The sequence below is a fragment of the Theropithecus gelada genome, chromosome 2, assembly GCF_003255815.1.
Source record: "Theropithecus gelada isolate Dixy chromosome 2, Tgel_1.0, whole genome shotgun sequence".
Taxonomy (NCBI): domain Eukaryota; kingdom Metazoa; phylum Chordata; class Mammalia; order Primates; family Cercopithecidae; genus Theropithecus; species Theropithecus gelada.
Genome location: NC_037669.1, coordinates 92940807 through 92955603, shown reverse-complemented (window position 1 = coordinate 92955603; position 14797 = coordinate 92940807). Strand labels below are relative to the sequence as shown.

The 14797-nt window shown below is 48.1% G+C and overlaps 1 protein-coding gene across 2 annotated transcripts in view; it reads left to right on the top strand.

Moving 5' to 3' along the window:
* Positions 1-14534, top strand: part of KLHL18 (kelch like family member 18) — a 61035-nt gene extending 46501 nt beyond the window's left edge. Inside the window, exons 5-10 of one of the 2 annotated variants that reach the window (XM_025376261.1) lie at positions 916-1076; positions 2453-2589; positions 4282-4504; positions 8339-8443; positions 10478-10589; positions 11289-14534. In XM_025376261.1, the coding sequence (XP_025232046.1) occupies positions 916-1076; positions 2453-2589; positions 4282-4504; positions 8339-8443; positions 10478-10589; positions 11289-11675 (1125 nt within the window). In that variant the 3' untranslated portion in view covers positions 11676-14534. Of the gene's footprint in view, positions 1-915; positions 1077-2452; positions 2590-4266; positions 4505-8338; positions 8444-10477; positions 10590-11288 lie in introns of both variants that reach the window. The other variant, XM_025376260.1, reaches the window with a different exon arrangement.
* The last annotated feature ends 263 nt before the right edge of the window (positions 14535-14797 follow it).

Here is a 14797-nt window from a genome sequence, read left to right as displayed (position 1 = left end):
GGCTTGTAATCCCAGCTACTTGGGCTGAGGTGGGAGGATTGCTTGAGCTGGGACGCAGAGGTTGTGGTGAGCTGAAATTGCGCCACTGTACTCCAGCCTGGGTGGTGGGGCGAGACCCTGTCTCCAAAATAAAAAAATGAAAGAAATTTGAGGAGGGATTAAAAGGTATGATTTATTTTCCTCTTTCCTCTAGGAAAGGGGGATGCTAGGGAGGTGAAACGGGCTTGATAGGAGCCTGAGAGAAAAGTGGACCCTGGGCTTAGCGGCGTAGACACTGATTTCGAGGAAAAAGCCTCCTTCCAAGAACTAGGTGTCCTGTCCCTAGCTCTTACACTGATTAATATGATGGGGCTGGGGGGCGGGGCAGCTCACATTTATTTGAGTGATAAATTTTGTAAGGGCTATAGGGCTTTAGAAGGTGATATCCTTGTGGTTGGAGCCATTAAGAAAGGCTCCTTGGAGAACATCGATCTAGAGCCAGGCCTTAAAATAGGCGAATGGGTTTCGATGAAGAGGAGATGAGAGGGCATTTTAGGTGAGGGGGGACAGTGCGAACAGGAGAACCAGCCCAGCCTCGCTAGAGTACAGAGAGGGTGATGGAGGCAGTTTAGAGGGAGCAGGGGTGCAGGGGCAGCGGGAAGGGAAACAGGAATTTTTTTTTGACAGAAAGGAATAAGATGCCATTGATGATTTTTCACTATGCAATCATAATCATAATCATAATGAAATTCAGGAAGCTGTACTAGTAGCCTAGGAAGTAGAGAGAAATCAGGGATTTCAGAGACAAGTAGGAGAAAAGATTGATGGGCCCAAGGGACTGCTTCAGTATAGGAAGTGGAGGCATTCAGATTGCAGGCCTGGGGTGTGGCCCCTGGGTGGGAGGATTTGCTGCCAGAGCATCCACTCTCATGACAGGTCTTTGAAGCTGCATTGGCCTGGGTCAGATACGACCGGGAGCAGAGGGGTCCCTACCTGCCTGAGCTGCTGTCCAATATCCGCTTGCCCCTCTGCCGGCCCCAGTTCCTTTCAGACAGAGTACAGCAGGATGACCTGGTGCGTTGCTGCCACAAATGCAGGTGAGTGAGGGTGGACCTGCACAGGACACTGCTAAAGGTCTAAGCAGGGAAGAGGAGTTGGCCACCTGTTCCAGTTCTGGAAAGAAAGCATTTAGAGTGGTCAATCTAATTCATGGCACACAGATTGGTCAGCCCTCTGTCTAGAAACTGGAAGAGCAAGTGTGAAGAGGCCGAATCTTACTCCTTGGGCAGAGAGATGTGCCATGTGGGAGCATCAAAGCAGAAAGGGCTTTCCCCTGCTGAGTTATCTGAGGATTTCCCAGCAACTTTCCCCACTGAGCTATTTATGAATGTGCAAGTATCTTTACTGCCTGCCCTGACCCTATCCACACCAGCACCTCACTCATTGCTGCAAATGGGAATTCCTGGGGCTCCTTGCCCTCGTCAGTAAATATTAGTCAGTGCCTTGGGCATGGGGGGCCTCTGGCAGGTGTAGGCTTTCCATCTATGATGATGGGCAAGGGGCGGACATGTTTACCAACACATGAAACTTTTACCCAGAGTAAGTCAATGACAACATGGCACAGCAGAGCTACTCAAACAGTTCAGAAGATGGCAGCCCTATAGGATGACTGCTGTAAAAGTAGAAGAGCAGAGAAAAATGTTCATTCTCCTCCAGATTGCTTGTCAAATTCACAACCCTGAAATATTTTTTTCTCCTTTGCCGATAAAAACTTTACACATATTCAGCTTTCCTTCATTTCCCATGTCCTGGTTGGGATCAGCTGGTTCAGGAGGAAGTAAGTGCTTGTCCATGGCAGGTGGTGTGGAGGTGTGTGTCAGGACAGGGTGGAGTTGTGTCTGGAGGTAGCTATGGCCCAGTGACCAGCAGTCTCAAGGGTGCTGTTGAGGAGTTTGGACTTTATTCTGTCTGCAGTGGGTGGCCATTGAAGGGCCTTAGCTTGAACTCTAGTGTGGAAGTGGAATGGAGGGACAGGCTGGAGGCAGGGAAATGTGGGAGGAGCTGCCACCATGCAGGTGAGTGGTGATTAATTGCAGGTTGCAAGCCATGGTGCAGTTGTGGGGATGGAAAGGAAGGGCTAGGTCTGAGTGGCGACAGGGTGCTTGCTGCTTGTCGGAACTCCCAGGTCCAGCCATTTTGGCCACTACCCTGTTTTTCTCATGCCTAATCTGTACCTGATTACACTAGCTGAGGTGGTCTCAACTTGTCTTGCCCCTTTAATTTTGAATATATGTCAGTAGCCATATATGATTTTCCCAGAACTCACCTGGTTTCTTTGAGACCAGACCTTCCAGAAGGCTTCTCCTCCCAGGTTTCCCCTGCAGTTGGCAGTGGGGAGCCAGGCTCAGGGATGCAAACAAGGACTAAGTCAGGGGGGATACCTCCTGTTCTAGCATCTTCCACCTTATTCCAGGGACCTGGTAGATGAAGCAAAGGACTACCACCTCATGCCAGAGCGCCGGCCCCACCTGCCAGCTTTCAGAACCCGGCCACGCTGCTGCACGTCCATCGCTGGGCTTATCTACGCCGTGGGGGGCCTCAACTCAGCAGGTACCTTGCGGCTCCCCTTTATAGACCCCCATCTTGGACTCCATGGATGAGGAAGCACCAAACAAATTAGCCTGGTCCTTCTGGTGTCTCTGTTTTGTGCTGTCATCTCCCTTGCCCCTCTTGATTTTATACAATTGCTCTACAGTTAGAGCATGTCACATATTCAGGCCATTGAATCAGAATATCAGTGCTAAAGAGACCTTCTAGAAATCTTTGAGGCCTAGCCTGCTCACCTGACAAGTGAAGAAATTGAGCCCCACCGAACTTTCACTATGTTCATACAATTGTTTTTGGCAGAACAAGGACTAGAACTTGGGTGTACTGGTTCCTGAGCCAGCACTTTTGCCCTAGTATCACATTGGCTATGGTATAGCATCCTGTCAGCCCTGGATAGGATACAGTCAGAGACCCAATTCCATACCAGACTATTCACATTTGGTTATATGAATCTCTGGGGTTAGACTGAGAATGTCCCCAAGAGAAAGATTATCCAAATACACAGGCTCTACCACTGTCAGCCCCACCCACTGTGAAACACACACATGCTTTACAGTCCGTGGGTTATTGGCAGTTTTTGAATCTAAAAGTAAGATTTTCAGAAAGCTGCATGGCCTCCCAACTTGGGAGGAGTTGGTGGGCACTCCCAGGCAGTTTTGTTTTTATTTTTTATTGTTTTTAAATTTTTTGAGATGGAGTGTCACTCTTGTCACCCAGGCTGGAGTGCAGTGGTGCAATCTCAGCTCACTGCAACCTCTGCCTCCCGGGTTCAAGCAATTCTCCCGCCTTAGCCTCATGAGTAGCTGGGACTACAGGCACATGCTACTACACCCAGCTAATTTTTGTATTTTTAGTAGAGATGGAGTTTCACCATGTTGGCCAGGCTGGTTTTAGTTCCTGACCTCAAGTGATCTGCCCACCTTGGCCTCCCAAAGTGCTGGGATTACAGGTGTGAGCCACCGCACCTGGCCCAGTTTTGTTTTTAATTGAATGTTAATGAGAGTTGGGTACTAGCTGCTGCTTGTTAATCATAGGGCCTGGAACAGGTAAGTCCTCAACTCAGTGCACGCTGGAGCAGTGTGCAAATGAAATGCCAAGTGCCCCATAGCAGCATACCACGGGAAGAGGGAGTTATTTTATTTGATCATCACAAAAACCTGATGCAAAAGATAGGGCTGGAATGATCATTCCTTGCTGCTGTGACTATTTATTGAGCACTAAGTATATTGAACCATGCTAGGTGCTTTACCTGTTACATCATTTAATCCGTAAAGATTATCTCCATTTCATGTGTGAAGCAGAGGGTGGGGACACAAAGCCCCTTGCCTTGGGTCACCCACTAGCAAATGAAAGCACTGGAGCGCATGCCCGTCCCTCTGGCATGCCTCCTGCCTGGAGGAAATATTGTATCGATTCGCCTATACCTTTGACTTTAAGCAGGTGGAGTACCTAATTGTAACTGAAAACTGCCCTCTCTAAAAAATAAATACCTCCTGTCTGATTCTGATTTTCCTTAAAGAATTAGGTTTGAGGTGATCATGGCTGAAATTTCTTAGTGGGCCCTTGTGCCTTGAGTAATTCTGTGGGAAGAGCTAGTAGAATTGAGTCAAATGTTCCGTATAATCAATGCCCAATAGCTGTGATCTAAACAAGTGGTCTCATTTGTTTTAATTTGAGTAGCAAATTTTTATGCAGGTGATTCCCTGAATGTGGTGGAAGTGTTCGACCCCATCGCCAATCACTGGGAGAGGTGCCGTCCCATGACAACAGCCCGCAGCCGTGTTGGCGTGGCTGTGGTGAACGGGCTTCTCTATGCCATTGGAGGATATGACGGCCAGCTACGGCTGAGCACTGTGGAGGCGTACAACCCGGAGACAGACACATGGACCAGAGTGGGGAGCATGAATAGCAAGAGAAGGTATTCTGGAAGCCACGTGCAGCCCGAACATACACACTGAGCACCTGGGGAGCGCCATGCTAGACAAGCAGGGGCACACAGTAAAGTAAAATACAAGCTTTGGCCTAGGAGTTTCCTGCAGCCAGGCCAGCCACTGCCAGTACCTCCTGGGAGCAAGCCCCCATCTGCTTAAAAGTAAAATACCCGCCTTGTCCTTTGAGGAACTTGGGGAGACCAGACGTGGACATGTGGAAGTTGTGTTGTTATTTTAAGTGCCAGATAAGGACTGGAAATGTGTATTATGGAAGATTCAAGGAGGGAGAGAAACTGGACTGGAACTTCTGGAAGATTTCAGGGAAGAGGTGGGATTAAAGTTGAAACTTGAAGAATAAGGAGGATTTACCTTTATTAGTGATAAAAGGAAATCCAAGGTGTTTTTCTGTATACCTTCCTTCCCCAGGACTCCCCTCACACATGAGTTTCCACTACCTGGGGAGAATATGAACCAAAGCAGTGTTCTTTTATTTAGGTCACACACATTCTCCTAGACAGGAAAACATAGGTATTTGCAAGGTGGGCCAAGTTGGTATGTCACTCAGTACATTCTAGCTACCTGCTCCCTCCACTTCTCTGCTTATATTGCCCGAATAAGAAGTGGGATTAGAAGACATCCTGGTGCCTGTGTTTAGCCTTCTTAATGCTGAGGTGATAACAGGTGGCATGTTTTATTATGTCAGACACATGATAGAGTCGTCACACGTGTGGGCAGCCGAAAGGCTGGCGCAGCCCAAGGAGGGGAGAGGAAAGCTGCCCAGGGCCCCCTTGCCCATTACCCAGGACAGCTCTGCATTGATCGCTTTTACACATTGAGCTTCCTTGACATATGCCTAATGTTGTTCCACATCCAGCAGCGTTCACATGTGGATGTGAGCTGGGAGGGATCTGCCTTTGTACTGGTGAGACCAGTTCACAAAACATTGGGGTAGGTTCCTTTGGGAAGAAAAAAATACGTAAGATCTGCCCCTCCCAAGAATGCGTTGGGAGTCTTTTCCTCCCACCATCCCCACTTTTGCTGCTTGGATACTTTGCAGCTTCCTGTGTTTGAGTGACTCATTGCTCCATGTCCCCAACCATGAGTAGCTTTTTTGCTTTGACTGCAGTCAACTGTCCTTCCTTGTGTGTATGCTCTGGACCACTTCCTTGCTTTGATGTTACTTGGTTTAGAGTGCTGTCTTGGAGGAAAGTCCTCTGGGTATTCCTTTCCTTCACTGTGGTTAATACCCTGTTATTAGTGTGGGCCCGGTTCCATTACATCCCTTTTAAATTATAGGCTCCCTTAAAGCGTTCCTAGTCACTTCTCTCCTGACATCCCACACAGCTGTCTGTCCTGCCAGTTAGTGACATTGTGCCATCTTTCCTTCCCATCTCCCCCAGTGTTCTACGCCATCCCATAGAGCTTTCTTACACTGGACTATTCCAGTCCATGCTAATCAGCATTTTCTCCTCTTCACACTCACCTTTACTACCTAGTTGATAGTTAATCTCATGCAGTTTTGTGGCACCTCTTAATTCATTTTCATATTGTTCAACACCTGTTTTGTTATGTAATTTTTATGTTTGTGTCCGTGTCCAGAAGGATAGTAATCATGTCTAGTAAATGTGTGATCTTCCCTCAGTACTTACCTAAGGCAAGTCCCTCTCCTCTTTTGGGCTGGTCCAGGGGGTCTGTTATCATGTCCCTGAAAGGGACATTCTGTGGATCAGTTTGATTACTATGTACATTTAAAAGGTAGCAGCAAGCCAGGCACAGTGGCTCACGCCTATAATCCCAGCACTTTGTGAGGCCACAGAGGGCGGATCACCTAAGGTGAGGAGTTTGAGAACAGCCTGGCCAACGTGGTGAAACCCTGTCTTTACTAAAAATATAAAAATTAGCCAGGCATGGTGGTGGGCGCCTGTAATCCCAGCTACTTGGGAGGCTAAGGCAGGGAGAACTGCTTAAACCAGGGAGGCAAGGGTTACAGTGAGCTAAGATCGTGCCACTGCATTCCAGCCTGGTTGACAGAATGAGACTCTGTCTCAAAAAAAAAAAAAAAAAAAAAAGGTAGCATTAAGCCTGGTATGTTTTATTTTCCTGTTTGTTAGAAACCTAGATTCATTTTTAATCTTCACCAGCATCACATTTGAAAATACAGCTTGGCATTCATGCTGAATTCCTTATAAGGCTTTGTGTAGAGTGGAAGATTACATGATTACACCAGACCCCTGGGTCTTTGATATTAGAAAAACTTGGCATGTGAGGAGTTGGGTAGTTGGGCTTGTCTCATTTAAATCTGAGGCAGGCCTCTCTCTGGGCAGTCTTGAGGAGAGACCTCAGCCTCCCCAAGCTATAGCTGCCTGTCTGTACAGTGATTATGGTGCTCTTTCCTTCCTTGCAGGGTGTGCTAAGGGCTGAAAATAGCAAGTGGGCCATGCATAGTGGCTCACACCTATAATCTCAGCACTTTGGGAGGCTAAGGCAGGAGGATGATTGCTGGAGCCCAGGAGTTCATGACCAGCCTGGGCAGCATAGTGAGACCCCCATCTATACAAAAAGAAAATTAGCTGGGCATGGTGCCATGTGCCTGTAGTCCCAGCTACTGGGGAGTCTGAGGTGGGAGAATCCCTTGAACCCAGGAGATCAAGACTGCTGTGAACCATCATTGTGCCACTGCACTCCAGCCTGATGATAGAGCAAGACGTCGTCTCAAAAAAAAAAAAGAAAAAAGAAAATAGCAAATGTAGAGTACCTGACACATGTAGTAAATGCACAGCAAACAGGAGCTGTGGCATCAACCACTAAGATAAATTAGAGGCCATACACATGATGAAAACAACATATGTGAATTGAGTGGGAAAAAGCAGAGGTAACACAACAAACATACATTCAGTGCCTGTTACATACAGGACATCATACTTATCACTGTGAAGGTCACACAGATGAAGATGAAGTGAGGACCTTCCTGTCTTCCAGGAGGTCCTCACTTATTAAGAGGTGGCAGATAGATTGGCTGGGTGTGGTGGCTCACTCTTGTAATCCCAGCACTTTGGGAGGCCGAGACAAGAGGATAACTTGAGGACAGAAGTTTTGAGACCAGCCTGGGCAACATAGCAAGACCCTGTCTCAAAAAAAAAAAAAAATTAGCTGGGTGTGGTGGTGCACACCTGTAATCCCAGCTACTTGGGAGGTTGAGGTGCAGGAAGATCAACTGGGCACAGGAGTTCAAGGCACAGTGAGCTCTGATGGTACCACTGCACTCTAGCCTGAGTGACAGATCAAGGCTTTGATTAAAAATTACACACAAACAGAAGTGGCAGATAGATTCCTGGTAGCCTATAATGTCAGAACATAAGTGCCTTGTGGGCTGGAACTTTGGCTTGCTTACCACTCTAAACCCCAGCTGATAAAGATCTGATGGATGAATGAATGATTGTAACAACTGCTGTAATAAGCCACTCAGGGAGTGTAGGGGCAGGAAAGAGTAATTCTTACAAAGGGGAGGAAGAGGAAAGAGGAAGTTGCGTTGGGCCTTCAAGGTAAATTCAGCCTTCACATGGTGAGGTGGAAGGTGAGCATTTTAGAAAGATTAAGGACAGAGAAGAGCGGGGAGGGGAGGCAGCCTGCGGTAGAAGGGTGGGGCACAAGAGGAATGATAGGGCAGCTTCTGTCACCTCAGTTTTTTGCCTGTACTTAGTCACATACCTGAGATTTAGGTTGCAGAAAGAGGCAGTAGGTAGGTTTGTTTCTCAGTGGGCAAGAGAGGCTGCTCCAGGAAGGCTACGGCTCATCTGGGATGACAGCTCTGTCTGTTTCAGTGCCATGGGGACAGTCGTGCTGGACGGGCAGATCTACGTCTGTGGGGGCTACGATGGCAACTCTTCCCTCAGCTCCGTGGAGACCTACTCACCTGAAACGGACAAGTAAGGAATCCAACTCCCTTGGGGCAACTGGAGCTGATAAACAGAGAGTATAAAAATCAGAACTGCAGTTTTTTAAATTTAAGCTTCTTGAGGGTAGAGAATGTCTTACCTTTTTGCCCCTATAGTACTTTTTATATACCAGATATTTAATAACCCTCGGTTAAGTGAAAGAATGAGTAAATAAAATTTTAAAACAAATAGTCTACATAGATGCTTGGAAATAGTTATTTAATGGTCTGTACCTTTTAGCTAAATCAGCCCATTTTAATGGAAATACAGGCAAGAGGGGATAAGAAGTAGATGAACAGCATGTTCCAAAGTGGGTAGGATATGATTTGGAAAAAAAATAAAAAGTTTTTAAGTTCCGTGGTCAGATAGGCATGGAAAATGTTGATGTCTGAACTGCCAGAGTCCTTGTCTTTCCGTAAGATATATTAACATTTTAAAGGCTCTAAGAAACCCTGCAGTAAATAACTCTGTTTAACCTCGGGTTTTTAATACACACCAGTCACCGTCTTGTGGGACTCATTTGTGGAAAACTCTTTGAAAAACATTGACAAGGTTAGCCCGAGTTTTTCATTTTAGTGTTTGAATCCTCTCATCTTATATAATAAAATATAAACAAATTAGTTGAATGGACTTATTAGGATGCCTTTAAGCCAGTATTCTGTTCACTTAACCAGTCTACTATGGATCAGACAGCAAGCTGGGTGTCTGAGATCCTTTAAAGCACCCAGTGTGGTTGGGCCATAGGTTGCATCATGATCGTCCTACCCTGGAGGCCTGTGTCAGAAGCTCTTGGACACAGAACAGAGAGAACCTTCATCTTCCCCAGGGTTGCAGGAAGGGACAGGGTAGCAGGGATGTCTTCCAAGGTGAGACCTGTCATGGATAGCCAGTGGGAGGTGTTTGCTCATCATAGGCGGGGAGACAACAAGGAGCGAGGCTGCAATAAGAAAGTGTTCACTGTAATCGAGAACAGCAATGATCCTCTCATGGGCTGGAGCCCAGTGTGTGGATGGGAGACGGAGCAGGGTGGGTAGCATACGCTGTGGGGTGAAGCTGAAGGGTAGATGAGGACCAAGAGGTAAAGAACCACATGAAGAGCCGGGCACAGTGGCTCACGCCTGTAATCCCAACACTTTGGGAGGCCGAGGCAGAAAGGTAACTTGAGCCCAGGAGTTCGAGACCAGCCTAGGCAACGTAGGAAGACCCTGTCTCTATGAAAAAAAAAAAGAGAGAGAGAGAGAAATTAGCCAGGCATGGTGGCGTAAGCCTGTAGTCCCAGCTACTGAGAAGGCTGAGGCAGGAAGATTGCTTGATTCTGGGAGGTCAAAACTGCAGTGAGCTATGATTGCACCACTGCACTCCAGCCTTGGTGACAGAGTGAGACCCTGTCTCAAAAATAAAAAAAGTTTAAAACCACATGAAGGAACCTGGACTGTCTTAGAGGAGACAGTGAGGAGCCACTGGACGGACATGGTCCAGGTACAGGAGAAGCAATCCCTCTGGCTGGGTGGGGTTGGATGGGACTGGTGTGAAATCCAGGCGGCCTGTAAAGAGGCTGTGGCAGTGGTCCAGATGAGAGGTCAGGGTAGGGCACTGGCAGTGGGGATGGGAACAAGCACTGATTCGGAAGCAAACCAGCCAGGACTTGGGGGACCACAGGAATGTTGACGGTGAGGGAGAAGCAGCCAGAATAGCACTGAGATTTATAAGTACAGCAGCTAGAGAGCTGGTCGTCTGCTTAACGAGGCAGGGAGTGCAGGGAGGAGCAGAACTGTAAGAGAAAGAGGCCTTGTATGAGACACAATGATTTTGAGCAGCCGTGGAGATGAGCAGAGAAGATGGGCTGTCGGTTTGCAGCTTGGGTGAGAGGCGGCAGCCAGGGAGAGCTGTCAGAGAGGTGGTGGGAGAGGTGATAAGAGGTAGAGAGATGGCCAGCACAATTCACCTGAACCCTGCTAGGCTATCTTGGGGGGACAAGAACCCTGAATCTCATGCTTTCCCTCCTATTTTGACTCTTTCCTGAAGGTGGACAGTGGTGACCCCGATGAGCTCGAATCGCAGTGCTGCTGGGGTTACGGTCTTTGAGGGCAGGATATATGTGTCAGGCGGCCATGATGGTTTGCAGATCTTCAGCAGTGTGAGTCTGGGCCCCCTGGGATAAGGGCACCTACTTCTTCTGTCTTTGAGATTTATTTTGGAAGATCATTAATTGAAAAAACTTCAGCCTTGCCATAGCTGGATAAAGTATCATCTAGTGAGGTTTCAGGCTATCCACTGCATCTTCTGAAATTCTGAACTTACAGAGAACGAGCCAGTGTACGCAAAAGAAGGGTGAAGGGTAGTCACATCTGCAGCCACCACCCTGTTCTACTGTCTGTCGGACACTGCATAGACACTGCAAATCTACAAGTGTAAATTTGCAAACAGTTGTATTCTTTTGGATAATTTGTTTGAAATTGTATTTATTCTGTAAAAAAGGCTCAACAGCCATTTACTAGTCATTCCATAGTCAGTCAGTGCCGCAGTGGAAAGCCCTGGAGATTACAGGAGACCCAGCTCTCATACAGGTTCTGTCACTACCTAGCATTTTATCCTTGGGCACATCCTTTTTTTTGTTTCCTTAGATGCAGACAGAAAGGGTCAGGTGAGGTGACCTCTCCCTGCCCCATACGCCAAAGAGCAGGCCTGCAGCAGAGGGAATACTGGCAGAGCTCCTCATCCCCATGCCTCCCACAGGAGTTTGACATCATGGGGGCTGCTGTGCCCTGCACGGTCACTCTATGGACTGAGCTTTGTCTCTGACTGTCCTGTACCTGTGCCTCTCTCCCCACTGTAGGTGGAGCACTACAACCACCACACTGCCACCTGGCACCCTGCAGCTGGCATGCTCAACAAGCGCTGCCGGCACGGAGCCGCCTCCCTGGGGAGCAAGATGTTTGTCTGCGGGGGCTACGATGGCTCTGGCTTCCTCAGCATTGCTGAGATGTACAGCTCTGTGGCAGACCAGTGGTGCCTGATTGTCCCCATGCACACGCGCCGGAGCCGGGTCTCCCTGGTGGCCAGCTGTGGGCGCCTCTATGCTGTAGGGGGCTATGACGGACAGTCAAACCTAAGCTCAGTGGAGATGTATGACCCAGAGACGGACTGCTGGACATTCATGGCCCCCATGGCATGCCATGAGGGAGGGGTCGGTGTGGGCTGCATCCCTCTCCTCACCATCTAAGGCAGAGGATGGGGATGTGGTGGGGCAGGGATCTGGTACAGACATAGGCGCATCCTTCCAGGAACAGTCCCTCAGGAGAGGCAGTGGACCAGAAGAGGTGGCGAAATGCGAGCTCGCCGGAGGTACAGTTTTTCCAGGTGCTTAAGCCCTCCCCTACTGTGCCACCCTCGTGACCTTCAGGCCTGGGTCATCAAGATGCACAGCATGGAAAACAAGCTCCTCTGGATCCCGCAGCTGGTGACGTGGAACTGTTTTCTGGTCCACACGAACACAGGCTCCATCCAGGCCCAGCTCCTACCCACCGCCTCTCTGTGGGCCCGCTGTTCACAGAAGACCTTCCATCTGATGCTCCCCTTCGCCTGCTTGTTCTCCAGCCGAGTTCTGGCCACTTTGCCATGGGGAGACTGCAATGTCCAAGCCTGCTGGAAACTGGGATGTAGTTGGGGGTGAAAGGACAGACCCAAGTGTCCTCCGTGCCTGAGATGGTGTGGCAACAGCAGTGGAGGGCTGCACACAGGCACGTTCCTTCTTCCACAGTGGCACCAAGGATTCTGTCCTCATTGCTGGGTAAGCAGGGAGAAGAGAAGTTTTCCCCATGTCTAATTTTGGGATTTCAGTGAGGCCTTTTCCATCTGTCCAGGAGAACAGAAGGGAAAAAAAGATACTTGAAAGATACTGAAGGAAATTTAAACAAAGAAACACTTGAAAGAAACTGGAAAGAAAAATAATTTTTTTTTATGTGAACAAACTTTTGCAGGAAGAAAAAAGCGTAAAAGACACTAAGGGCAAATCTGTGTTTAAATGGAAAACCGTCTAACTGGAGAAGGGCGGTATCCACCCCACATTCGGATCCCAGGGTCCTGAGGCCTCGCATCAAGCTGGGGGTTCCCTCTGAGCCCCAGTGTGTGTGGAATCAGTATACTCTTGACTGGGCCTGTAGTAAGGTGCTCATGGGGTTTGTCTTCACACCCACTGTCAGAGGACTTTTAAAATCATAGGTGTAGAGAGCTATCTGCTGAATTACTGCCACTCTTCTTGGTGGGGGCTCCTAGCTGGGGCTGGGGGCTCCAGACGCCCCTGTGATTACCTCCTACTGCCACCATGGCGCTCATTCAGATTCCCCACTCTCACTGACATTCCTTCTTTTTTTGACCAGCAGGAAACAGCAGGTCCGGCCAGATTCTCACTTGCCTGTCGATCTTGTTCTTGGATGATTTCCCTCATTGTGATGCGTCTGGGGCACGTTGACCATATGCACCTCTAGAATCTAACCAGGGGCTACCTTCTACCAGCTGTGGGCTGGCTTGGTCTGGTAACCTTGTCTGCCCTGCCATTCCACTGCTCCTCCATCCACTTGCCAATCCCAAGGGTCTGGCCTCCCTCCAGCCCTGGGCAGACTGACCAGCAAGGTGGACCTTTACATTCAAGCACAGCTGGCTTTTATGACATAACTAAAGGCCGAAAGAATCTCTTGCTGCTGCAAAGAACAGATTTTATATTTCTTCCTCTAATCTTGGCAAATGACCTTTACATTTTGGAAAGATTTCATACTGCTTCCTCCTTCTCCCTGGATGGGACCTAATGTAGCACAGCGGGACTCAAGAGGAGGACATTTCCCTTTACCAGTGCACTGGGCAGTGGGGCTGTCCTTCAACTGCTGCTGCCAAAATTGGTTTTTTAAAGTTCTTCCAGTAGAGACTAAAAGAAGATGCAATTCCTGTAACCCAAGACTGGGTCTTAGGGCTCCATCTCCACCTGGTTGGTTTCCTGTCCTTTGCTGCCTGCCTGGGGTGGCCTGGAAGCCTGTTCAGAAAGGCACAATGTGGAGCCTGGGGTGTCTCCCCCACCCCAGGACCGTCAGGTTTACCAGTGTGTGCAATCGCCATGTATTCAGAGGGAAGTACCTTTGTTACCTACAACTTAGGAGCTGGGCCTCTGCTACAAGCACTTGAAAATGATATTTTTATTTTTAATGTCTCAACAATCTGATATCGGATGTCGTTTAACCTGGGCTGGTGGTAGAGCTCCAGCATTTCTCCCTCCTTCCTGTAGGGGTAGACTCGGAAGGTGGGTGGGGTGTGCATTTCCTGTTAGGAGTGTATCAGTGCTTGTCTTATTACAAGCCCCTTTTGTGAATTTGAAGTAGCACCGACAAGCCTGGATTGTGAAGGTATTAAGAATCAGTCTGTGGGCTACTGAGTGGGTCCTTAGGATACTGGCCCAGATTTTGCCACTGGATATGGTAGATCATTTTCCCATGGCCTGCTGCTCTTGTAGTGGCCTTCCTGAGTCCAATCCCACCTCCTGGTGTAGAATTTACACTGCTGCACCTGAGGTCAGTGTTTCAAAGTAAGATCAAGCCAGTGTTTTGATCTGGGCTCTGAGCACTAGTGAGCAAACACCAACATATTCACACCCTCCCAGTAGGTTCCTCAGTCTGATGGTGAATGGCTGTTTGTAAATGGCTGGTCTGGCTCTTTGGTATTGGAGCCTTTCCAATAGCCCCATGAAAAGAAGCTTCACCCAAGGATATTGTGAAAAGGGTGTAACAAGGAGATAGGGTAGACATTGTGCTCAGTGGGCCTTGGGGCCTAGCCCAGCTCTGAGCAGAGGACTGTGGCATTCACTGTCCTTGAGTGTTTCACCTTCTCGGATAACACATGGGCCTTCTCTTCTGGATTTCATCAGAGATTACAGCCAGATGGGGGCTGAAGACCAGCCTCTTGACCACAGAGGTGTGACTATGGGAATTCCTCCCAATTTATTGTTTCCCAGAAAATCAACCTTCCTTTTATTTATAGAATGCATGTCTTTTGTGTTAAGAAACCAAAGAAATAAAGAAAGAGAACACTCCTAATAGCTCTTGTCCTTCCTTGGTTTGTTTCTTAGATATTAGAAGTACATCTTTTTTTTAATTGTGATTCACTGAAAAAAAATATATTGGACAAAGTGGGAATATTTCTGTGAAAATAAGGGAAAAGCCAGATGTACAGCAAAAGTAGTATTTGGAGAGATTTATTTTATGAGAGTCACTTCTGGTGAAAAATATGCAAAGACTTTATTTGCATAATGGGACTGCATATTGGTACCTGTCCAGATCACCCCTACTCTCGGATTTCCCC